We start from the raw sequence: 26982 nt of genomic DNA, 5'->3' as shown, positions 1-26982 counted from the left end.
AGATCTTTTCCCAGTGGAGTTCTGGATTGGAAAAAGACATCAGGCTAATGAAGTTTATCATGGTTTATTAAAACCTATAGTCTATACATAACTCACTCTAACAATCTCTTTCTCTTTTCCTTCTCTCACTCCTTTTCCCATCACTTCCTTTATTCTACTCTCCATTATGATGAAGTTGTGATCAAGAAGCAAAACCATTGTTATAATATACATAGATTGACAGAGATTCGCTTCTAAGCCTTGTTTCTCGCTATGCGTCCTGTGTGTGTGTGTGTGTGTGTGTGTGTGTGTGTGTGTGTGTGTGTGTGTGTGTGTGTGTGTGTGTGTGTGTGTGTGTGTGTGTGTGTGTGTGTGTGTGTGTGTGTGTGTGTGTGTGTGTGTGTGTGTGATTAGAGTGCAGAGATGCACAGTGCTGCAGTTTGGTTCATCCCTGATTTCTACAGAACTCTCTGCCCCCTACCTGTGAACTGACTGTCTGTCTATGATGTACATAGAGATACTACAGAGCTATATAATGGGGAGCTATCAGATAGTATAATAGCTCCATATAATGGTAGTTATTACAGCTATTACAGCTTGCTGTGTTCAGATGTTTGTGGGGTGAATGGGTACATCACTGTAAATGCAGATCTTTTTCTACCTCTTTCCTGATAGCAACCAATATACCAATAGAAAATACCTTTTACTTTGGGTTGATTTACGTAATTTGATTGGAGACATTTCTCTACGATTGTCCAGTTAACATGCCTTTGCTTTTCATATTGTGATGACATGCGATAAGCAAAATATTCTATCCTTTCATATATTCCTACCCTTTTCTCCGTTTCCCTCTGCCATTAGTTCTCTCTTTGCTCTCCCTCTTCACTCTCCACCTTCTCTCCCTATCTACTCTCTCCCTGTCTTCCTCAATTATTCTGTCTCTCTCTTAACCTCTTTTCTCTTCCTTCTCCCTTTCCCCCTTTCCTCTCTCTCTCCCCTCTCTCCTACTCTCTCTCTCTCTTTTGCTCTCTCTCTCTCTCTCTCTCTCTCTCTCTCTCTCTCTCTCTCTCTCTCTCTCTCTCTCTCTCTCTCATTAGAGTCCAGGGGCAGGCGGTGGCAGCGCTTCACTGCAGTAGGAGCCCCTTATCCTCTGTTATCAGAACTGTCACCTCCACTCAGCTGCAGTAGGAGCCCCTTATCCTCTGTTATCAGAACTGTCACCTCCACTCAGCTGCAGTAGGAACCCCTTATCCTCTGTTATCAGAACTGTCACCTCCACTCAGCTGCAGTAGGAGCCCCTTATCCTCTGTTATCAGAACTGTCACCTCCACTCAGCTGCAGTAGGAGCCCCTTATCCTCTGTTATCAGAACTGTCACCTCCACTCAGCTGCAGTAGGAGCCCCTTATCCTCTGTTATCAGAACTGTCACCTCCACTCAGCTGCAGTAGGAGCCCCTTATCCTCTGTTATCAGAACAGCTCCACTCAGCTAGAACAACATTTTCTTCTCTCTCCCTCTCCCTCTCTCCCGCTCTCTTTTTCTCTCTCTTTCTCTTCCCTCTCTCTCTCTATTTCTCTCTCTCTCTCTGTGTGTATTTCTCTCTCTGTATTTCTCTCTCTCTATTTCTCTCTCTCTCTGTCTGTATTTCTCTCACTCACTCTCACTCACTCTCTCTCTCTTTATTTTTCTATTTCCCTCTCTCTCTATCTATCTATCTATCTATCTATCTATCTATCTATCTATCTATCTATCTATCTATCTATCTATCTATCTATCTATCTATCTATCTATCTATCTATCTATCTATCTATCTATCTATCTATCTATCTATCTATCTATCTATCTATCTATCTATCTATCTATCTATCTATCTATCTATCTATCTATCTATCTATCTATCTATCTATCTATCTATCTATCTATCTATCTATCTATCTATCTATCTCCCTCTCTTTCTTTCTCTATTTCTCTCCCCCTCTCTTTTTTCTCTCTCTCTATTTCTCTCCCTCTCTCTCTATTTCTCTCCCTCTCTCTCTATTTCTCTCTCTCTGTGTATTTCTCTCTCTCTCTCTATTTCTCTCCCTCTCTCTCTATTTCTCTCCCTCTCTCTCTATATCTCCCTCTCTTTCTTTCTCTATTTCTCTCCCTCTCTCTCTCTCTCTCTCTCTATTTCTCTCTCTCTCTATTTCTCTCTCTCTCTGTGTATTTCTCTCTCTATTTCTATCTCTCTCTCTATGTCTCTCTCTATTTCTCTCTCTCTCTGTGTATTTCTCTCTCTATTTCTATCTCTCTCTCTATGTCTCTCTCTATTTCTCTCTCTCTCTCTGTGTATTTCTCTCTCTATTTCTCTCTCTCTCTCTATGTCTCTCTCTATTTCTCTCTCTCTCTATTGTGTATCTACACAGCGTAAACAGAAGTATTTAGTAGTATAGCCATCTACACAAGTGCTTCTTTCTGGTATATATTTGCCTATATGGTCTGCCTAGGCCTAAACATCCACCTCAAACTACTAACAGTGTTTTATGGAATAGAAGGAAGAGTGCAGTAGCTGTAAAGACCTCAAAACGTTTAAACATGAGAAGCACTGAAACATTATCGTAGGTCAATACCCAGCATGGTACGACTTGACTGGCACTTCTGTCACCTAGCTAACATGTATGTGTGGTTGCCCTTTGGGGACACAGCAGCCCAAGCCAGTCAGCTAAGTAACAGACCAATAAGATTCAGAGCAGAACTGAGGAGGCACAGAGGATACTTTGGAACCAAGAAGACCAACCAACCAACCAACCAACCGCCTGCTAGAACCGTATCCTTAGAACAGCGTCCAACCGGTGGTGGTGGGAGAAGTGTGTCTTTGATGATGTCATCACGTGTAGGTGTAGTCTATATCCGGGATCATCCCTTGCTCCCGGTAACCCCGGTTGGTCCCGTAGCCCGCCGTGTGACCCAGTTGGGTGATTATACTGTTGTGACTCTGGTTGCTCCGGTAGGTGCCGTTACCGTGCGATGAGGGGAAGATGGTGTGCACGTAGGTCACATCTTCCCCTCCTTTGGGTTGCAGTGGCTGATGGGTCGTCATGGGCGTCATGGCCAAGCCAGGGCTCCTGATCTCCAGGATGGAGGTGTCCTTCTTAGTGCCCGACTCCACGTAGTCATCGTACGGCTTCCCCATTCCAACCCCGCGCTGTCCTCGGACCCCATAGGAGTCTGTTTCCCCAGAGACATACCCGGCGCGCTGACCGTACCAGCAGAAGATGCCGAAGATGAGCATGAGGGAGACCAGGGCCGTGGCTCCGCCGATGATCTCGGCCAGGGGGAGGGCTGCCATCTCTGTGTCTGAGTCTTCACCCCCATCTCCCCCCTCGGGGCGCAGAGCCTCCCCCGTCTCTATCTGAGCACAGACGGGGGTCTGGTGAATTGTGTCCTTTTCCTGCTGCTGTCCTCTCTGTGACCCTCCAGAGTGGGAGGAGGTGGTGCGCAGGGGGAGCAGGCAGACGAGGTAGTGTGATCGTGGCGTGAGCTGGGTCAGTAGGTACTGCTGTCTCTCCCCGGGGACCAGCGTCTCTGTGATGGAACCCAGAGCGGCGCTGCTGCCCAGCCTCAGCCACGATAGCCGGAAGGAGGGCGCTGGTCGTGGGCACAGCCACGTCACCTGCACACTGTCCGCAGACAGGGGCTTCACCGTGAGTTCTAGAGCATCATGTGAGGGGTGCCCCCCCGCCTCTCCTCCTCCCGGTGGTAACGGCATCACCAGGCCTGGCCGCATGGCCCGGAGGGTAAACATGGAGCCCTGGCTGGGGTGGGAGGTGGTGGTAGTACTAGAGACAGTGTTCACCCCTCCTGGTGGGCCTTCACACTGGTCCATGAGCCCAGAGAGGTCCCTGAGGGCCTGGCCTCGAACCACCTCCGGCCCGTGGCAGGTCAGGCCCCGTACCGTCACCGCTGCCCCGCGGCCATACAGCCAGGCGTGGAGCCAGAGCAGGTTGCAGCCACAGTACCAGGGGTTCCCCCGGAGCAGCAACAGCTCTAGGCCGTCTGTGTCCCTCAGCAGCCCCCGAGGCAGAGTGGTCAGGTTGTTCCCTGCAGGGATGGAAATGGAGTAGTTCACTACAGTTACTCTGCAATATACAAGCTGCCTTTTAGTCTACACTGCGGAAACTCAGCAATGTAAAATCTTAGGATTTTAGCTATGGAAATTATTTCGCTTTGGGAACTCTGTTCCATTGCGTTTCCCCCTACTACCCCCCACCCCTCCAAATTCCACCCCCAGCTGGTTACCTGACAGGTCCAGCCTCTGCAGCCTCCTCATCCCGTCCAGGGTCCCCCGGGGCATGTGGATCAGCCCGTTGTCCTGCAGGTGCAGCCTTAGCAAGTGTGTGCTGGGAAGGTTGATGGGCGGGGCCTGCAGGGCGTTGCGGACCAGCGACAGCTCCGTGAGGTTGGCCAGGCGGGAGAAGGTGTCGTCGGCGATGCGGGTGTTGGCCAGGAGATTCCCGTCCAGGACCAGGCGTCTCAGTGAGGCCAGGCCCCGGAAGGCGTGGGTGGGGATGGTGTTAATGCGGTTGTCGTCTAACCTCAGCTCCTCTAAAGAAGCCGGGAGGCCGGCTGGGATGCTGGACAGGTGGTTCCGGGAGAGGAAGAGTAACCTCAGCCGCGGCGTACCGGAGAAGGCCCGCTCCTGGATGCTCACCGTGGAGATGGAGTTGTCGTCTAGGTGTAGCCTCTCTAGCAATGGTAACCTGGCCAACGTCATGCGTGGCAACGTCCGAATGTTGTTGTCCTGTAGGTGTAGTTCCCGAAGCGACGGAGGCAGGTGTATAGGAAACTCGTCTAGTTGGTTGGCGTAAAGGTAGACCACACGGATGCTACTGCTGCGCTCTAACGACGGTGGCAGGCCGGAGTTGGCCAACTGGTTGCTCTGTAGGTAGAGAACGGTAGCCGTTAACGGTAGAGGAGGGATCATGCTCAGGCCCCGGTCGTTACAGTAGACAAAGCCTTCGTCACACCGGCACACCGACGGGCACAGGAAGTCTTCCTCGCCCTCCTCCATGGCAACTGCTGCCGCCGCCAACTCCAGCATCTCGGCCAGTAGAGTCAGGCACAGGAGGAGCAGGAAGAGCCAATCACGGAGCTCTGCCAGACTCTCGGCAGCCATAGTCCCGGCCTCTGTGTGAGAGAGAGAGAGAGAGAGAGAGAGAGAGAGAGAGAGAGAGGGAGAGAAAGAGAAAGAGAGTTCATGAGTTTCGAAAGTCCTTGAACTTCAGGAAAGATAAAGAATGAGAGTTACAGGTAATTTCTGTTCCAATGTCCTTCAAATTCTTATGTTGTGTAAATGTGTTTTCTTTTTCAAGTTTTACTGATGTGATGTTTTTTGGAAAAGTTTTTGAACAAAGAAAGTGCTTGAGATAGTGTATGAATAGTCGCTGGCCCAACTTAAGTGAAGCTGTCAGGATAATATGGGTCACTCCTACCAACCAGAAGCTGTCAGGATAATATGGGCAGACCCGGCGCCAAAACGAATCTGTTGGACGGGCATTTGATTTACAGAGGCGGGCCAATTTTTGGACCTCCTATCTGTACACTTACATGCATTTTTTAAATTGGTGTAATAGTAAAGACCATAGGCAGCTCATGAGTTTCAAGTTTGGGGAAGTTTACAATTTATCCTAGCATTTATACCGATCTGCATGCCAGTTATGAATATTTATATATGCAAATTTCCATGGAACAGTTTCATTTAGATAATAAAGTGTTTTGTTTCTCAAAATTGATATCACGTGGTTAATCATAAAAATCTGAAGTAAAATGATACAAATCTGACTATGACGAGAGCACTAGCCCCTGCCATATGGACACATTGATACACTGTGGTCTATTGGAGAGCATAGAACTCAGAGATAGCCTATAGGCCAATGCAGCAGTTGGCCTATAACTTCCAACATCAACTAAGTGAAATACAGTACATTCGGAAAGTATTCAGACCCCTTTCGTTACGTTACAGCCTTATTCTAAAATAGTTTAAATGTTTTTTTCCCCTCATCAATGTATGCACAATACCCCATAATGACAAAGCAAAAACAGTTTAAAAAAAATGTTTGCTAAACATTTAAAAAAATAAAATGAAAGAATGTATATCACATACAGTTGAAGTCGGAAGTTTACATACACCTTAGCCAAATACATTTAAACTCCGTTATTCACAATTCCTGACATTTAATCCTTGTAAAAATTCCCTGTCTTAGGTCAGTTAGGATCACCTCTTTATTTTAAGAATGTGCAATGTCAGAATAATAGCAGAGAGATATATGAATAATATATTTCAGCTTTTATTTATTTCATCACATTCCCAGTGGGTCAGAAGTTTACATACACTCAATTAATATTTGGTAGCATTGCTTTTAAATTGTTTAACTTGGGTCAAACATTTTGGGTAGCCTTCCACAAGCTTCCCACAATAAGTTGGGTGAATATTTGCCCATTCCTCCTGACAGAGCTGGTGTAACTGAGTCAGGTTTGTAGGCCTCCTTGCACGCACACGCTTTTTTAGTTCTGTCCACAAATTTTCTATAGGATTGAGGTCAGGGCTTTGTGATGGCCACTCCAATACCTTGTTGTCCTTAAGCCATTTTGCCACAACTTTGGAAATATGCTTGGGGTCATTGTCCATTTGGAAGACCCATTTGCGACCAAGCTTTAACTTCCTGACTGATGTCTTGAGATGTTGCTTCAATATATACACATAATGTTCCTGCCTCATGATGCCATCTATTTTGTGAAGTGCACCAGTCCCTCCTGCAGCAAAGCACCCCCACAACATGATGCTGCCACCCCTGTGCTTCACGGTTGGGATGGTATTCTTTGGCTTGCAAGCCTCCCCCTTTTTCCTCCAAACATAACGATGGTCATTATGGCCAAACAGTTCCATATTTGTTTCATCAGACCAGAGGACATTGCTCCAAAAAGTACGATCTTTGTCACCATGTGCAGTTGCAAACCGTAGTCTGTCTTTTTTATGGGGGTTTTGGAGCAGTGGCTTCTTCCTTGCTGAGCGGCCATTCAGGTTATGTCCATATAGGACTTGTTTTACTGTGGATATAGATACTTTTGTACCTGTTTCCTCCGGCATCTTCACAAGGTCCTTTGCTGTTGTTCTGGGATTGATTTGCACTTTTCGCACCAAATTACGTTCATCTCTAGGAAGGAGGAAGGAAGGCATCTCCTTCCTGAGCGGTATGACGGCTGCGTGGTCCCATGGTGTTTATACTTGTGTACTATTGTTTGTACAGATGAACGTAGTACCTTCAGGCATTTGGAAATAGCTCCAACGGATGAACCAGACTTGTGGAGGTCTACCATTTTTTTCTGAGGGCTTGGCTGATTTCTTTTGATTTTCTGTGTGCTTAGGGTCGTTGTCCTGTTGGAAGGTGAACCTTCGCCCTAGTCTGAGGTTCTGAGTGCTCTGGAGCAGGTTTTCATCAAGGGTCTCTCTGTACTTTGCTCCATTCATCTTTCCCTCGATCCTGGTTAGTCTCCCAGTCCCTGCCGCTGAAAAAGATCCCCACAGCATGACGCTGCCACCACCTTGCTTCACCGTAGTGATGGTGCCAGGTTTCCTCCAGATGTGACGCTTGGCATTCAGGTCAAAGAGATAAATCTTGGTTTTATCAGACCAGAATGTCTGGTTTCCCGTGGTCTGAGAGTCTGTTTTTTTTAATTTTTAATACATTTGCAAAGATTTCTGAAAACTGTCTTTGCTTTGTCATTATGGGGTATTGTGTGTAGATTGATAAGGGAAAACATGTATTTAATAAATTTTAGAGTACGGCTTCAACGTAACAAAATGTGTAAAAAGTCAAGGCGTCTGAATACTTTCCAAATCCACAGACCTAAAGCCGACAAATAAAAACAGTAAAAAATATGCTAATAAAAATGTTGATGCTTTCAATCATATTCATCTCTCTTCTCCACCTGCTCCTTTCTGTCTTTCTTGACTTGAGCTATTTCCAGGGAAGTTCAACGTCGTATAAAATCATCACAGGGTTCGGCCCTAAGCTGTTGCTAACGAACTTGCAACATTGTATCTACTTGCCTATTCCGGGCGCTCAAAGTTTCCTGCGCCAGTGAGCTGTTTTTTTAATGACGTTTCCACTGGGTATATGGGATCATCAGATCATGATATTTTTCTCTTTCACTCTGAGGATTGGTGATTATTGAGGTCGAGAGTGTTGGAAAGGTTTTTCAAATACTGAGGAACTATCATTCGCAATGGATGTTAAAAAAACGGACTTTGTTGACTTGTGTGAGGCGATGAAAAAATGAGTGGTGCACGTGTGTGGTGCACATTGCCAAATGGGCCCTTTCCTACATACATTCTGGAAATGCACCATATCTTCGCCACACCCCCTTTCCCTTCTTCTTGACGTAACATTTTAAATTATACTCAAGACACATTGTCACACATATTTTAGATGCTTTTCACTGACAGCAGCAACTCAGTCAGCCACGCGCAGTACCCAAATGACAGGCTTCCCACACGTCTGATTTGAAACAATCCACAGCTATTTTTTTATAGAAGCTAATGATCCTCTGTGGCTAAGTCGTGCTCCCTGGTGGAGTATTTTCAATGATTTCATTTAGAAAGGAGTAATTATATAATTTTGGCGAAACATCAATTTACTTTAGGGCAATCCGGCATCCTAACAGTGTACTGTATACCTGCCAACTTTCCTATCCAATTCGCAAGAGGCTGAAACCAAATATCTGTATAATGACGAGATGCTCATGTCTCCGCCCTAACAATTGGAGTCTTTGTCGCAAAGACTGGAAGGCAGGCAACAAGCTTATGGCTGCATATTATTCCCATAGAAACGCATTGGGTTTATGCTGGACAGCTTTTGGCGAGAGTGAGCCCTCTCGCGCCGCCTCTTCCCCTCTGCTGTATATCACCGGAGAAAGCATCCGGGCGAGCGAAACCGCGCACCTCTACATGTAACCCATGTATCTGATGCTTTCTGGACAGAAATAGTACGACATGACATACATCAGATACATGGTCTACACATACTGAGACAGAGGGGAGATGTTTCGCTCTATGAGATTGAAGCGTCTTGTCTGCGGGCGTCTCGGTCAAATAAATAATATTTCTATATTTCTATATTTTATTTGGACGGGCAAGGAGGTAGGGTAGGAGGCCTGGCCCGCCCATAAGCCGGCCCTGAATATGGGTCACTCCTACCAAACAGAAGAGAAAGGCGAGGGACAGACATTGTGGGGAAGTGAAGACTATGAGAGGAACACAAAGAGATTGGAGAAAGTTTAACAAGAAGAACTGGAGAGAGAAAATGAGTGAAAGGATTTTCGATTTTTTTACCCCCTAGAGTCCATTGACACACCGGTGTGTCAATCTAAGTAACATAATACAATTCCCATCAAAATCCGTCAGTTTAAGAAAGAGATACCTGTTTTTTTGCATTGCATGTGTCTCAATCTACCGCATCCGCCGATATCGCACTTCCGCATCTGCGGTGAAAAGTGGCAGAGCTCGAGCAGTGTTTGTCAGACCATGAGACTTCCCGATCGGTCTGAACGGTTTGACAAACTATTATGACCACTCTACCTCCACAAGTGTCACGGAACTTGTCTGGTACCGGTCATTTTGTGCCTACCCAAAAAGGGTCTAAATATGTGTAAAAAAAAATCCTGAGCTTTCTTATATTTCCTAGATATATGACAAGCACTTTTTGCCATTTATGAATGTGTTGTTATTCAATACGTTTCTCTTGGCTACAGTAGTAAAGGCCAAACTCAATATTTTATACAATTATTTTTGCATATATTTTTTGATACCTTTTAAGGGGTCCTAAAATTCCAAGTCAAATATCTAAATGATCCATACTATGTCCTGAAAAAAAATCCAGATTTCAGATTTCTGTAAATGCACTGTTGGTAACCTCAGTCAGAAATGATCCCCCCTTGGATAAATTTGAATAAATCCACAATTGATTCACATACAGTCTGTAGTTCGTTATTGAAGTCTGAGAGGCAACGTAACTGTGACTTGGGATTTGGAAAAACCACAAACATTCACTCACCACAAACTGAGATGTACTGTGTGTCTGTGTGTCTGCGGTTATTGTTCTCCAAATGTGGTATAAATTATTCAGTGAAGATCTTCGGAATTCCCAATAAATATTGAAGTTCGTGTTTTACATATCCAGTTGTTTTGTTGTTTCTTTTTTACATTTATACATTCCTTGGTTTACATTTCTCTGCTTATCTTTTGGTGTTGAATCTTTGAGAGCGCCATCAATTTACAATTCAGATAAACAACAAGGAATGTCAGTGGAGTTTTAAAGTATACTATTTATAGAACACCAAGAAATTTGATTATACATTATTGTATACAGTGCAGTATATTCTAGGGGTTTCAGACTTGGACATGTGTTCTCCCATCCTCTGAAATGCTTGACATGATTTGACAGTACATTTGACAAACAAATGCTCTGCAGGCAAGATTTTCCTTTTGTTAAATTGTGTGTGTGTGTGTTCTCACTCTCAGGACAACATGCAAAATTGCCCCTCGGCTCCAGTCAAAATACATGCAAAGCAAACAAGAGATGGCAACAATGAGAGGGAGGGGGAGAGCAAGGGAGAGAAAGAGGCAGAAGGAGAAAAGGAGAGATGGACAGACAGAGAGAAGGAGATGAGGCTGACTCTGGTAATGGGTTGTGAGATAAAGAGTCAGCATTGAGTCCCTTGGTTTTAAAAGGACCATCATTAATAATGATGTACCACTGCTGTGTATCTGGTGATGTCTTCATATGGACGTCCCGTCTCAGGGCCTTGTGGAGGAGTTTTGGCTGGATTATGATAATGATGGATTAAGTTCTATCCTGAATAAAGGCTAGATCTAGATGTTTGTGGATATATTTTTAGCCCAAAACAGCTGACTTCTAAGGACTGCCTATGCCAGCGTTCACCCAACAGGGACAGATAGAAAGAGTGAGCGAGTGAGAGAGAGGAACATAAGGGAGAGTGTCAAGGTGGAGGATATTTTTTTGGGCGAGTCCCCACTATGAATATCAAATAGCATGTAGCTTTCTGCGATGCCTGCCTGCTTCCTTTCATAATCATACCTTTGGGATAAGGTGTGTGTCTCAGTGCCAGACTCGCCTTTACACATTTCCTCTCAATGATTTTACATTTTTCATTCTTCCTTCTCTTCCTTCTCTTCCTGAGCTCATCTCTCTATCTGAGCGTCTCTCTTCCTGAGCTCATCTCTCTATCTGTTCAGCTCCTCAGCTTTTTGTTTATCCACTCACTCACTCCATTCCTTCACACTTAGATTGGATCAATCAGATTGGATCAATCAGATCCCAGCTCTCTCCTCCTCCAATCGCCCTCTCCTCTCCTCCCTAGTGAGTTTGTTTTCATTTCTGTCGTTTAATTTGGATCCTATTCTTACTACCTCACTCACTGCTGTTTCCTCTAAGGCATCGCTCTAAGCATTTCAAAACATTTTTTGAAATGACACAAACGATCTGTATTTCTCAGTAGAATATAGAGAAATTATATGGCAGGTTATGTTTCAGACATTTCAGAGCAACATGTTGAACCTCAAATCTCTAAAGAAGATGTTTGAGAAACCTGTTTAACGTACCCTCTCAGTGCTGAGTCTCTCTTTGCCTTCTGTCTTCTTCTGTCTGTTCCACAGCTGAAGGGGCTGTTCGTGTGTGTGTGACAAGTCAGTGTGTGTGTGTGTGTGCGCGCGTACGTGTGTGTGTGATGACAGTTCCGGTCCACTCTGTCCGTAGTAGTTCAGAGGTTCAGTCAGTTCCCTCCGAGCCACCGTACTTCCTGTGGCATTGGTGAGTGATGAAATTGACGATGAGGATGTTTGCAGCCTATAGGTTTCCAGGGAAACAGCATGGGAGAGGAGGAAGGCACAGGGAGCAGCATGGCCTAGCTAGCCTAACAGCCTACAGCCTCCAGCCCCATCCAGAGTAGCATCTGGCAACTCAGTCAGTAACAAGGAGAGGCAGTCTTCAAGTCCTCTCTGCTGGTGGGTTTATGTTCTCTTCATGTTGATTTACATAGGTCCAGATGGTCATCTAGTCAGTCTGTGTCTGTATAGATTGAACCAGCTGGGGGGAATAGAGAACGTTACGCACCTCAGAGATTAGAGGAGGTTAGAGAAGGTGAAGGAGGTGGAGGAGGTGGTGGAGGAGGAGGAGGACAAGGAGGAGGTGGTGGTTGGATGGGAGGTCACAGGAGTCTGGGCCACTTGTTATCCTTCACTTTGAGGATTAGAATTAATCATCTCTTAAAGCGTCTAGTGACACTGCTTGCTATCCACCCAGACACTTTTTCTCTCCTCAAATCTTCGGGGATTAGTGTCTAAAGTTGATATTGCTTGATAATTGGCCAGTGTGAACTGCTCATTTTCTGCTGCGGGCCACATGTGTGTGAGATAATTTTTACGTGTGTGTGTGTCGTGTGAGAATGTGTGTGTGTTGTCTGTGGGTTTGTCAGCCTCAGTTCTTCAGCTTGTTGGTGGAAGGAGCGATGTCCTCCCTCTGTCTCAGTGGTACTTGCCCCAGCGACACAGCCTGACTAGTCTGACGCAGTGCCCCCCTGTGGGGAGAACAGAGAGGGCAGTTAGCTAGGACTCACACACACATAGGTTGTGTCCCAAATGGCACCCCAAGGCTCTGGTCAAAAGTAGTGCCCTACAGTATGTAGGGAATAGGGTGCCATTTGGGACACAACCATTCACTACTTTATCTATGAGTCAACTGTATAACAGTAGAGAAGGTTTCAGAAGAACCATTATAATGTGTTTGCTTAATACAAATGCTCAAGTCTAACCATGCTCAAGTTAATCTTCAAAGGACAGACACTCCAGCTTCAGTAACTTGACAGTTATGTTTGGCAAGGTTAAGAGTCTAGGAGTAAAGCACTGTTCTTCAGTCCTAGAAATGAGGAACCACAGGGACTGCAGGCTTTCATACCAACTCAGTACTAACACATCCAATAGAGTTATTCAACTACACAACAAGACTTCAATTTGTTGAATCAGTTATGTTAGTAATGGTCTGGAACAAAATTCTGCACACCCCAAGGACCAGAATTGAAACACACTAGACTGAAAGGTCTAGAAATGGAATGTTGCAGAGTCCAGACCCTGTGTGTACAAGTGTAGATATATTGTGTATGTGTGGTGAGGTAGTCTGTGTGTGTAGCGTATTGTAGTGTAGTGTACTGTAGTGTAGTGTACTGTACTGTAGTGTACTGTAGTGTGGTGAGCTGTAATGCACTGTAGTGTAGTGTACTGTACTGTAGTGTGCTGTAGTGTGGTGAGGTGAGGTGGTTGTGTTTCTGTACTCCTCACTCCCCATGCTGACACAGCCTATTTTCAGCCCTGGCTAGCTAACACTGTAGTGGTAGCTGTGGAATAGAATAGAATATAAAATAGAATGGTTCCTCTGTGTCTCATTGGCTGACAGCTCTAATGTTCTGACCACAATAACACTTAGAACAGCAGTTACACTGCACTACTGGAGATGGACTGGGTCTTCTACAGCAGTAACACAGATAGACTGGGTCTTCTACAGCAGTAACACAGATAGACTGGGTCTTCTACAGCAGTAACACAGATAGACTGGGTCTTCTACAGCAGTAACACAGATGGACTGGGTCTTCTACAGCAGTAACACAGATAGACTGGGTCTTCTACAGCGGTAACACAGATGGACTGGGTCTTCTACAGCAGTAACACAGATAGACTGGGTCTTCTACAGCGGTAACACAGATGGATTGGGTCTTCTACAGCGGTAACACAGATGGACTGGGTCTTCTACAGTGGTAACACAGATAGACTGGGTCTTCTACAGCGGTAACACAGATGGACTGGGTCTTCTACACTATTAACACTGATGGACTGGGTCTTCTGAAGCAGTAACACAGATGGACAGGGTGTGCTTTGGTAATATTATATGGTCCACTATATTACCGGAACACTCACAGAGGAGCACTATAAGATATATATGGTACTCTAGTGTGCGTTCTGGTAATATTGGGCCCAATATTGAGGATTCTCCAGAGAACACTTCTATCTACCACCAATGAGTAGAAAAACATTCTCAATAGGTTTGATTAGAGCGCCAATGTGTGCTGTGCAACAAACATTCATTATAACCAGTGTGTGTGGTGTGTAGAAGAATGCAAATGATGTGCATGTGCTATGGTGAGCAATTTTTGTTATTGTTTGTCTGTGTGTTAAAGTCTCTTCTCTACTAGTGTGTGTGTGTTGAAACTGTTTAACCAACAACTCACGTAACCCCCCCCCCCCCACCACACACACACACACACACACACACACACACACACACACACACACACACACACACACACACACACACACACACACACACACACACACTTCCCTCCTATTTCTCATTTGCTGAGGGAGAGCTGGAAAGACTGAGGAAGAGTAGGTGATGGGGGAATGAGAGAGATAGAGTAGACAGAGAGAGTGAGGGAATGCTAGAGCGGGAGGGAGGGAGGGAGGGAGGCAGGGAGGGAGGGGGCAGATTTATGAACCCATTGGAATGTAATTTGGAGGCAGAAATGACTGTCAGCCTGAGCAAGGTTTAAACTCACTGAAGCCCGTCCACTGACGGGAATGTGTGTGTGTGTGTGTGTGTGTGTGTGTGTGTGTGTGTGTGTGTGTGTGTGTGTGTGTGTGTGTGTGTGTGTGTGTGTGTGTGTGTGTGTGTGTGTGTTTACAGGAACGCAGCCGTGTTTTATAGTAAATAGAAGTGGATGGTAAATATGATGGGGAGTGTAATACCACAGAGCAGGGTTTGCTATGCAGATTGAACATCTCACTGACTGAGTGTGCTGTATAACCACCCTACCACTCCACGTATGACTGTCACAACTACACAATATCTGGTGATGTAATACAGAATTTAACAGTTCACATTGCTCACTGTGTTTCACTGACTGCTCTTACCTGACTGTATGACATTACACACACACACACACACACACACACACACACACACACACACACACACACACACACACACACACACACACACACGCACACACACACACACACACACACACACACACACACACACACAGTGAGACCTGACTGACTGCAGAGGCCACGAGGCCATGACCAGAGAGGTCAGCCAAGGGTGTCCATTCATACAGAGAGGGATGGAGGGAGAGAGATGGATGAAAAGAGAAAGGGAAGAGGAAAACCAGGAGAGAGAGAGAGAGAGAATAAGAGGGTGTAAAAGCGAGAGAGAGGGATGTGACTAGCTTTTTAAATCAGTGACACACAGCAGCCATTTAGAGAATTCATTTAGAGAGAGAAAGAGAGAGATACAGGCAACCTGACAGAGATGAGGGAGGGAGTAGGGCTAAAAGAGAGGGAGAAGGAAAGGAGGGAAGGAGAAAAGATTAGAAGAGAAGGGGAGAAAAGGCACCATACTGTATTTTCTTAGCATCACCTTTTCCTCCCTCTCTGACCCTTTCTCTTTTTCTCTCTCTCTCTTTTTCTCACACACACACTCCTCACTCATGAATATACACCTCGCCTTCTTCCAGGTGAAGGGTGTGATCAGCTCTAACAGCAGCCCTTTACTCAATGATAATGACATCACCATATGCAATGGGACAACAAACCTATTTTACTCTCTAAAGCAATTCACCCCCGTAGAGAGTAGACCCACACGTTCCATCCTCCCCCTCTACTTCTCCATTGAGGCCAGCCATCAAGGCTGAGCTGTCCCCTCACTACCCTACCTCTCATCCCTCTCTTCCTACCATCTCTTTCTCCTCTCCTATTAGACACTCTCCCTCTCCTTCTTCTCCTCCCTCTCCTCCCTTCATCTCTCCATCGCCCTTCGTAGAGATCTTTGTTCTCTCCCCCATTTGGGTAAATCCAGTCTCTTCCTCCTCTCCTTCTTCTAGTATCCACACTCTTTCTTCTCCATTGATACCAGTCAGCCATATAGGGTTATTTTGGTGGGTGTCTCTGCTGTTCTGGAATGGACTAGGACCAGAAATCGGCCCGGCATAAAACATTTAGAAAAGCATTTTTCTCCATTCGAAGCCCCCATTCTTAGCTGAAAAACTGTTATTCTGCACAAAAAAATACATAATTTCTAATATTAATTTAGACTGGACCACTTGGCTACAAATGGACCAGCTGATCTGGCATTTGCCAGAATAGCCCTATGGCCAGTCCGTCCATGAGGCTGCTCCCTCCCTAGAGATTCCTGCTCCATCTCTAGAGATGCCCATCTTCCCCTTCTGGTAAATCCAGTCTCTCCCTCCTCTCCCTCTCATCCATTGATGCCTGCCACCCATCAGGGCTTTGGGTCATTTAGGTGGTTTTCTGCACTACTGCTATGCTACTCCCTTCCTCCATCCACCTCCCTAGATCACTCCTCTCCTTTTAAATATGAGTGCTGTGAGTGTGACAGTACTCAGCCTGACAGGGGAGAGTGGGAGTCCAGTACATTACATGAGAGAGGGAGAGAAAGAGAGAGGGGGGAGAGGGAGAGTTATATTGTTTGCCCTGGAGGAGTTGAACCATAGAGTTAGCCTGTACAGTGAAATGGATGAAAAGCCACTAGGAGTGTGTACTATTAAATCTTTCAGTTCCAAAGGCTCACGACATACACTTAGTCCTTTACGCTGATGTACAGTGCATTCGGAAAGTATTCAGACCCCTTCCCTTTTTCCATATTTTGTTACATTACAGCCCTTTTCTAAAATGGATTAAATAAAAAATGTCCTCATCAATCTACATAAAATGCTCCATAATGACAAAGTGAAAACTGTTTTTTATAAATTTTAGCAAATTTATAAAAAATTAAAAACAGAAATAGCTGTTTATCTGATATCTGACATAAATACTAGGCTATAAGATCATTGAAAAGAAAACTGAATTACTTAATAACTAGGCCTATAGGTAACTGCCAAAATAATGGAAACACTTGTGTAAATGAGTGATACAAAGTATATTGAAAGCAGGTGCTTCCACACATCCCATCATGCTTAGGGTCATGAATAAAAATGCTGGGAAGGCCATTATTTTGGCTACCATAGCTACAGTACCAGTCAAAAGTTTGGACACACCTACTCATTCAAGGGTTTCTCTTTATTTTTACTATTTTCTACATTGTAGAATAATAGTGAAGACATCAAAACTATGAAATAACACATATGGAATCATATAGTAAGCTAAAAAGTGTTAAACAAATCAAAATATATTTTAGATTTTAGATTCTTCAAGGTAGCCACCCTTTGCCTTGATGACAGCTTTCCACACTCTTGGTATTCTCTCAACCTGGAATGCTTTTTCAACAGTATTGAAGGAGTTCCCACATTTTTTTTTTCAGCTTGTTGGCTGCTTTTCCTTCACTCTGCGGTCCAACTCATCCCAAACCATCTCAATTTGGTTGAGGTCAAGTGATTATGGAGGCCAGGTCATCTGATGCAGCACTCCATCACTCTCCTTCTTGGTCAAATAGCCCTTACACAGCCTGGAGGTGTGTTGGGTCATTGTCCTGTTGAAAAACAAATGATAGTCCCACTAAGCGCAAACAAGATGGGATGGCATAAAGATGCAGAATGCTGTGGTAGCCATGCTGGTTGACAGTGTCACCAGCAAAGCACCATCACACCTCCTCCTCCATGCTTCACGGTGGGAATCATACATGCGGAGATCATCCGTTCACCTACGCTGCATCTCACAAAGACACGGCGGTTGGAAACAAAAATCGCAATTTGGACTTATCCGACCAAAGGACAGATTTCCACCGGTCTAATGTCCATTGCTCGTGTTTCTTGGCACAAGCAAGTCTCTCCTTCTTATTGGTGTCCTTTAGTAGTGGTTTCTTTGCAGCAATTCGACCATGAAAGCCTGATTCACGTAGTCTCCTCTGAACAGTTAATGTTGAAATGTGTCTCTTACTTGAACTCTGTGAAGCATTTATTTGGGCTGCAATTTCTGAGGCTGGTAACTCTAATGAACTTAACCTCTGCAGCAGAGGTAATTATGGGTCTTCCTTTCCTGTGGCGGTCCTCATGAGAGCCAGTTTCATCATAGCGCTTGATGGTTTTTGCGACTGCACTTGAAGAAACATTCAAAGTTCTTGAAATTTTCCGGATTGACTGACCTTCATGTCTTAAAGTTATGATGAACTGTCATTTCTCTTTGCTTATTTGAGCTGTTCTTGCCATAATATGGACTTGGTCTTTTACCAAATAGGGCTATCTTCTCCATACCACCCCTACCTTGTCTGTAATGTCTGCTTCACACCCTCTAGATCCCCTGAACGCAGCTCACTCTCCAGATCCCAATCACCTGAATTCTAATGACCTGTTCACACACCTGTATGTCATTATCACACACTATTTAGTTCAGTTCTTTGCACACCATCACTGTGAGGTATTGTTTGTTTTGTGACACACGTCTTTCAGAGCTCTGGTTTTCCCGTAATTTACTCCTCCTGTGTATGATAGTTTTTGCCTGCCTCACTAACGATGCCTTTTGCCTATTCCCTGCCTGTACTTTAGCCTGCATGTGCTTTAGCCTATCGGATTTCCTGTTATCAACCCATTGCCTGATCTCCCAGACTACGTTACAAGCCTTTTCCCTTCCTGTACTATTGCCCTTTTTCATAGTTTTGATGTCTTCACTATTTTTCTACAATGTAGAAAATAGTAAAAATAAAGAAAAACCCTGGCATGAGTAGGTGTGTCCAAACTTTTGACTGGTACTGTATATAAATGCATTAATATATGTCTACATTTCTTTTTGCCATGTTTATTATATTACAAACACCTTACTGCATACCTTTATGTGAGCTAAACATACACAACAAACTATATAAAATATAAAAACATTTTCCTTATTAATGTTTAATTTTTAGAAAGTACTAATGTTACTGACCCCACTACAACAACAAAATACTTAAATATATGTACTTGTAACATTTAAATTAAATACTGTAGAATTCCATTCATTCCTCTGCAGGACTGCTTTTCTGAGGAGTGCCAATATGGCGGCCAGTGGCTTCAAAGCCTCTCATTGGCCAATACATAGCATTAGCAATCCAGGGTTTATGTACTTGATGGATCTCAACCCACTTAAACACTTATGGAAGATTCTGGAACGATGCCTGAAACAGCGTTTTCCAACAAAACACCAAATCATGGTCATTTCTCGTAGAACAATGGTGTTGCATCCCTCCACTAGAGTTACAGACACTTGTAGAATCTACGCCACGGTGCATTGAAGCTGTTCTGGCTCGTGGAGGTCCAACGCCCTATTAAGACGCTTTATGTTGGTGTTTCCTCTATTACAGCAAGCACCATTGTGTATTATTTTGGTACCAGGTAGTAATGGAATTCTTGGAAGTGTTGAATTATTTGAAGGAAGTACCGTTGTTGAATTTTCCTATGAAATATCAGGTAAACGAACACTAACTACACAGTTAACTTAAGCCCTAATAGAGTTTTGAACTTACACACAGGCAACACAACACACACACACACACATACTGTACTGTACACACGCACACAGTCACACACCAGTGGAGGCTGCTGAGGGGAGGACGGCTCATTATAATGGTTGGAACGGAGTCAATGGAATGGCATCAAACTCATGGAAACCACCTGTCTGATGTATTACCACGAGCACGTTCTCCCCAATTAAGGTCCCACCAACCTCCTGTGCCACACACACACAGACAGACAGAAACAAAGTGAATATGTTTTGCATAAATCGGTTGCCAATTCTGATCTGGAGGATCATCATCATCAGAATGATTATTCCAGTCAGATTCTCACCCACATACTGTATCTCACTCACTCACCCCTCCCAAAGCCCACACACCTCACTCACCCCTCCCAAAGCCCACACACCTCACTCACCCCTCCCAAAGCCCACACACCTCACTCACCCCTCCCAAGGCCCACACACCTCACTCACCCCTCCCAAGGCCCACACACCTCACTCACCCCTCCCAAGGCCCACACACCTCACCCCTCCCAAGGCCCACACACCTCACTCACCCCTCCCAAGGCCCACACACCTCACTCACCCCTCCCAAGGCCCACACATCTCACTCACCCCTCCCAAGGCCCACACCTCACTCACCCCTCCCAAGGCCCACACACCTCACTCACCCCTCCCAAAGCCCACACACCTCACTCACCCCTCCCAAGGCCCACACACCTCACTCACCCCTCCCAAAGCCCACACACCTCACTCACCCCTCCCAAGGCCCACACACCTCACTCACCCCTCCCAAGGCCCACACACCTCACCCCTCCCAAGGCCCACACACCTCACTCACCCCTTCCAAAGCCCACACACCTCACTCATCCCTCCCAAGGCCCACACACCTCACCCCTCCCAAGGCCCCCACACCTCACTCACCCCTCCCAAGGCCCACACCCCTCACCCCTCCCAAGGCCCACACACCTCACTCACCCCTCCCAAAGCCCACACACCTCACTCACCCCTCCCAAGGCCCACACATCTCACTCACCCCCCTCCCCCCCCCCCCAAGGCCCACACACCTCACTCACCCCTCCCAAGGCCCACACACAGACCTCATCAGAGATACACACATAAACATTCAGAGCGGATATAGTGAGGCAGTAAAGGTTACAGTTTGTATTCTGTTGAAATAAATTCAGTCCCTGAACTTTTCTCCGTGCCTCCTACTGCCGCAGCGTGGATCTGTTGTGCTGCTCCAAATAATAGGGCTGTGTGTTTGTGTGTGTGTGCACTCAGATGAATCATGAAATTCCCCTCACTTGTGTAATGCATTCCTCTAGTATCTTTATTTTGAATAGGATCTATGTCAACTCAGAATGCCTCCTAGAGGTTGGGGGCCTATACAATGGTTTCGTTGGTTTTGTTTTTACACAAACTTATCAGCAAATGTGTAAAATAATAACACACCGAGATAGAAATTCACAGAGGTAAAACAATATTGAATGGTGTAAGGATGATGTTATTGTCAATTTGAAATTGTTATATATTTTTTACTTTGAATTGATATTGAAGTCACAGTTAAATAAATGATCTGAAATCAAATAAGCCTAGTACAGCCTAGTAGAGCCTAGTATAGCCCCTAGTAGAGCCTAGTAGAGCCCCTAGTAGAGCCTAGAAGAGCCCCTAGTGGAGTCCCTAGTAGAGCCTTGTAGAGCCTAGTAGAGCCTAGTAGAGCCCCTAGTAGAGCCTAGAAGAGCCCCTAGTAGAGCCTAGTAGAGCCCCTAGTAGAGCCTAGTAGAGCCCCTAGTAGAGTCCCTAGTAGAGCCTAGTAGAGCCTAGTAGAGCCTAGTAGAGCCCCTAGTAGAGTCCCTGGTAGAGCCTAGTAGAGCTCCAAGTGGAGCCTAGTAGAGCACCAAGAAGAGCCCCTAGTAGAGCCCTTAGTTGAGCCCCTAGTGGAGCCTAGTACAGCCTCGTAGAGCCCCTAGTAGAGCCTAGTAAAGCCCCTAGTAGAGCCCCTAGTAGAGCCCCTAGTGGAGCCCCTAGTAAAGCCTAGTAGAGCCCCAAGTGGAGCCTAGTACAGCCTCGTAGAGCCCCTAGTAGAGCCTCGTAGAGCCCCTTGTAGAGCCTAGTAGAGCCCTTAGTAGAGCCCTTAGCGGAGCCCCTAGTAGAGCCTAGTAGAACCCCAAGTAGAGCCCCTAGTAGAGCCCCCAGGTAGAGCCCCTAGTAGAGCCCCTAGTAGAGCCTAGTAGAGCCTCGTAGAGCCCCAAATAGAGCCTAGTAGAGCCCCTAGTACAGCCCCTAGTGGAGCCCCTAGTAGAGCCTAGTAGAACCCCAAGTAGAGCCCCTAGTAGAGCCCCTAGTAGAGGCCCTGGTAGAGCCCCTACTAGAGCCTAGTAGAGCCCCTAGTAGAGCCCCTAGTAGAGCCTAGTAGAGCCCCTAGTGGAGCCTAGTAGAGCCCCTAGTAGAGCCCCTAGTAGAGCTTAGTAGAGCCCCGAGTACAGACCCTAGTAGAGCCCCTAGTGGAGCCTAGTAGAGCCCCTAGTAGAGCCTAGTAGAGCCCCAAGTAGAGCCCCTAGTAGAGCCCCTAGTAGAGACTAGTAGAGCCCCTAGTCGAGCCTAGTAGAGCCCCTTTTAGAGCCCCTAGTAGAGCCCCTAGTAGAGACAAGTAGGGCCCTTAGTGAAGGCCCTAGTAGAGCCCTTAGTAGAGCCCCTGGTAGAGCCCCTAGTGCAGCCCCTAGTGGAGCCCCTATATATATCCCCCAGTGGAGCCCCCTCTCCAATGTCAATGTGCAATGTTTTCCACATGGAAGCCCATGCATTATCTCTCCATCTCTCTCTCTCGCTCTCTGTCTCTGTCTTTAATCTGATGTTCTGTAATGTTTAGGCACAGAGAATCTCCTTCTAATCTCAATATGGCCCTGTTTGCTCTGTCATTATCCTGTGTGTTTGCGTGTGCATGTGTTTTTAAAAGACATTAATGCCCAGTAAAACTGTATGACATCTGCCCTCTATGCTCTCTATGCCCTGTTGTGTTTGTGTGCTGAAATGAGTTCTGATGATGTAATATTTTGTTTATGTTATTGTGCTTGAAATGCTGTGCTGCACCATACGTTGCGTTTGAGTAAACAACTAAGTGCCCATACTGCGTGTGTGTGTTCACGCACACATACAATTTTTTTTCTCGATTCTATGGCCTGAGTAGTATAACATAAAACATGCACACACACAGTCTTGTATAACTAATCTTGTGGGGATACACAAGTCCTATTAAAGATCCCATTTTCCCTAACCATTACCCTAAGCTTTACCCTAACCTTAAACCCAAAACCTTAACGCTAAAGCTAACCCTAACTCTAGCTCCTAACCCTAATTCTACTAACACAAATTCTAACCTTAACCCTAAACCCCCCAGAAATAGCATTTGACCTTGTGGGGACTAACAAAATGTGTCAAATTTTTGTTTGTTTACTATTCTTGTGGGGACTTCTTGTGGACATCTACACATATCAAGAGCGAAACACACACACACACACACACACACACACACACACACACACACACACACACACACACACACACACACACACACACACACACACACACACACACACACCCACACACACACACACAGGCTTCATTATTTATCCAAATACAATGTGAAAAAAACTATTTGCACCATACAAATAATACACTTGTAAGAGTGCCCTTTATGTTCCATACAACTAGCTCTCACAGTCTCACGTCAGAATTAGACGCTCATCCATCTTTCTCAAATGTCACATTTCTAAATTGTTTCAAACGTCAAAAGTTTTAAAAATAGTTAAGGTTTAGGATAGGCTAAAAACAAAAATAGTAAAAATTACTTTCTATCGCTGGATTCGTCCATGCAACCTTTGGCACCAGAGGCAGACACTTAAGGTTGGGGTTAAGGTTAGGTATTAACTCTGATGGGCACCAGAGGCAGACACTTAAGGTTGGGGTTAAGGTTAGGTATTAACTCTGATGGGCACCAGAGGCAGACACTTAAGGTTGGGGTTAAGGTTAGGTATTAACTCTGATGGGCACCAGAGGCAGACACTTAAGGTTGGGGTTAAGGTTAGGTATTAACTCTGATGGGCACCAGAGGCAGACACTTAAGGTTGGGGTTAAGGTTAGGTATTAACTCTGATGGGCACCAGAGGCAGACACTTAAGCCAATCTGCCATCTCCTTCCACAACACCGAAAACTTAACTGAAGGGAACATTGCTCGCTGTTGCCCCTAGTGGCCAATTTCTACAACATCTCCCGAGATCCTCAGACATCAATGGACGTTGAATACTGACTTGTATCAAGGGTGACCTGGCTGGTCCTATTCCGCCTCATAAACCTGTTGTGTTCCTATATAATTTATCTTAAAATTAACCATTTAAAATCCATTTTGAATGTGTTTTTATACCGACTGTAGCATATAGAATGATCCTACCTTTTTGATCCTACCGCCGAGGCTTGTCGTGTCGATTGCGTTATCTGTCTCTCTCTCTCTTCTATTTACAGCGGTTAAAAACTGCCTCCAAAATGCTTCATCGCTGTGGAAACCGCCTTCGCAGCGCTGTTACATCTCCATCCCAGTGTGTCGCTCTCTCTCTCTGTGTGAGAGTGTGTGTGAGGGAAAGAGTCACTAACCTATTATAATAAGCGTTGCGCTCCGTTTCCCTAGCTCCCTGCGTGACTTTGTTCGAGAGCTCAGTGTCTGTGCGTTATAATAGAAGTACACTGTAGTCCATAACTTAACCTGAACTTACGTTACAATATAAGTTGTCAGATCACTGAAACTTGAAAGGCACATCTGTTTAAAAAAAATGGCTTTTGCGCGTATATGGTTACACATATTAACTAACCTCGCCATACAGTCATATGGATCTATAGCCTATAGGCTATAATGTCATTATCTATTTTTGTGTATGTTTAGTGAAGCGCGCCCAGGTGTTGCCAAGAGCCCGTGCAATGATCCCTGCGCGTGCTGATCAGTGGCGGTTCTAGACCATTTCAACTGAGGGGGCCAAGCTGGGGCCAGTTGTACTGTTAGAGGGGCCAGTTACATTAGACGTTATTGTTGTCATATCGTTTTCTTCACTGCATTGCAGGCATTAGCAGGCAAAAGACCATGTTCATAATCGTCATTGTTGCCACTGTCTAATAATGGATGTAAAAAAAGAACGATAGCAAACATTTGTTATGTAAAAATTATTTCATACTCCACATTTAGGGGGGCCTCAAGGGGGTCCAAAATTGTTGTCACAGGGGCACTGCCCCCCCACCCAGAACCGCTAGTGGCGCTGATGCTGTGCATGCGTGTGTGATGGTGGTGCGCGCGGGGGAGCTTCGAGCGCGCGAGGCTGATGGTCTTCTCTCTGTTCAGCTCCGTTACCGAATTCAGCAGGTCTTTGCGGTTCAGTCAGACTAGCCTTACCAAGAAATCCATAAAGTATTTCATTGACAAGTCCTCCATGTGCAGCAGAATGGGCTTGTTATATTATCCTTTAAATTCAGTTAATTATTCAGTTTGCTTTGTGCATAAATTACACCGTGCTTGAAATAACTCAAAGCCTGTTGGCAGAAAAATACACGTCAATATTTCCCTGTAAGAGGTATAGCCTTGTTTTATTCTACTATATAAGTGGTTCTCGTGCTACAGTAGGCCTATGACTGTTCAGTTGTATGTCTTTAAAATTACAGCAGGTTAATATTATGAAACTGTAGAGCAGATTCTCCTGCTTTTGTCCAAGGAAAGTACAATCAAATGTATAGAATCCAATCAATGAGCAAAATAAAAATGAGAGGTTTGGTTGGAGAAAGAGGGGAACAAGAGGTGACAGGGAGGAGAGCGAAGAATACATAAACATGTTGCACAGGGCATAAACGAGAGGAGAGGAGATGGAGAGAGACAAGAGGAGATAGATAATAGGGCAAATTGATTCTGGATACACTGTACAGATCTGTCGTTTTTATCAGCAGCAGCAACATCACCATAGTAATCATCCTCAGCATCACTGTTCAGTTCTGAAGCCAAGGCAGGATTAAGTCTTACGGTATATTCTAACCACAACCGTAGAGAAACACACAGCAGCTCCACATATACACACACAGCCCTAACACACAACACCACACACCACCAATTATAAATATATTCTCATTCACTCTCTCATTGTCAGTCACAGCAAGATTTTCTTTTAATCTTTTCTGTCCATTTTCTTTCAATTGATATATATTCAACCCTGGTCTGTCCATCCTTTCAGTGTTGAAAACCAAGTCTGGTACACATCACCTATTCCCCTCCGCTCTGTGCCCTCTCTGTTTCTCTCTTATTTTCTCTCTCTGTCTCTCTCTCTCTCCATCTCTCTCTCTGTCCAGTCATAACCTCATTACTTACCTTTCCAGGAGAAGGTAGGCTACACTCCATCTTTTATTTTATGTTCCCAGAAATGTAGTGGCTCCTTATGCGTTTTCTCTAGCCTCCTCTCTCTCTCTCTGTCTCTCTCTGTCTCTCTCTCTCTCTTTCTCTCTCTCTCTCTCTCTCTCTCTCTCTCTCTCTCTCTCTCTCTCTCTCTCTCTCTCTCTCTCTTTCTCTCTCTTTCTCTCTCTCTCTTTCTCTCTTTCTCTCTCTCTCTCTCTCTCTCTTCCCTCTCTCTGTTGGCCCTCCCTCCTTTTCTCTCTCTCTCTCGCCCTCCTCTCTCTCTCTCTCTCTTTCTCCCTCTCCCCTCTCTCTGTTGGCTCTCCCTCCCTTTCTCTCTCTCTCTCACCCTCCTCTCTCTCTCCTTCTCACCCTCTCTCTCTTTTTTCTTCCCATAACATCAAAGATTCACCACCATATTTTACAGTAGGTATGGGGTTAATTTCTTCTCATGAATTCTAATTTCTATGCCAAACCCACCACTGGTATGCGTGGCCAAAGCGCTCTATTTTCATGTCATCTGACCAATGCACTTGTTCCAATCAAAGTGACAATGTCGTTAAGCAAACTCCAGGCGTTTACTTTTGTTGGATGGACCCTTCTCTGTCTCACCAGTTGCTTTCCATCTCACACTCTCTCTCTTTATTTCTCTTTTTTCTTCTCTCTCTCCTTTAACTGACTGAATTGGGAGAGCCACCTCCACAGGCTAAATACTTATTTTACCTCTTTCTGACACCATCTCTCTCTCTCCACCCCTCTCTTTCTCCGCCCCTCTCTCTCTGTCTCTCTGCCCCTCTCTCTCTCTCCACCCCTCTCTCTCTCTCTCTGCCCATCGCTCTCTCTCCACCCCTCTCTCTCTCTGCCCCTCTCTCTCTCTCCCCCATCTCTGACTCTCTCAGTCTCTCTCTAATTAAGTAGGTTTCGGTAACAAACCTTTGGGCTTTGGCGTTGCTATGGTTACCCCAACATTCAATCTTGTTCGGCCCGCCTCTGTGTATGCGTGCCTGTGAGTCAGTGTATGTGCCTGTGGGTGAGTGTG

At 45.3% G+C, this 26982-nt stretch overlaps 1 protein-coding gene across 2 annotated transcripts in view; it reads right to left on the bottom strand.

Annotated features, from left to right (window-relative positions):
- Positions 1 to 26690, bottom strand: part of LOC106612074 (leucine-rich repeat transmembrane protein FLRT1) — a 27005-nt gene extending 315 nt beyond the window's left edge. The window contains exons 1-4 of one of the 2 annotated variants that reach the window (XM_014212897.3): positions 25923 to 26690; positions 11638 to 12611; positions 4257 to 5144; positions 1 to 4058 (exon numbers count right to left, since the gene is read on the bottom strand). The exon at positions 1 to 4058 is cut by the window's left edge and continues 315 nt beyond it. In XM_014212897.3, coding sequence (XP_014068372.3) covers positions 2845 to 4058; positions 4257 to 5133 — 2091 coding nt within the window. In that variant the 5' untranslated portion in view covers positions 5134 to 5144; positions 11638 to 12611; positions 25923 to 26690 and the 3' untranslated portion in view covers positions 1 to 2844. Of the gene's footprint in view, positions 4059 to 4256; positions 5145 to 11637; positions 12612 to 23975; positions 24187 to 25922 lie in introns of those variants that run through there. The other variant, XM_014212898.3, reaches the window with a different exon arrangement.
- Between the last annotated feature and the right edge of the window lie 292 nt (positions 26691 to 26982).

Source organism: Salmo salar, chromosome 09 (assembly GCF_965601325.2).
Source record: "Salmo salar chromosome 09, fSalSal1, whole genome shotgun sequence".
NCBI classification, from domain to species: Eukaryota; Metazoa; Chordata; class Actinopteri; order Salmoniformes; family Salmonidae; genus Salmo; species Salmo salar.
This window is presented reverse-complemented; position numbering and strand designations above follow the sequence as displayed.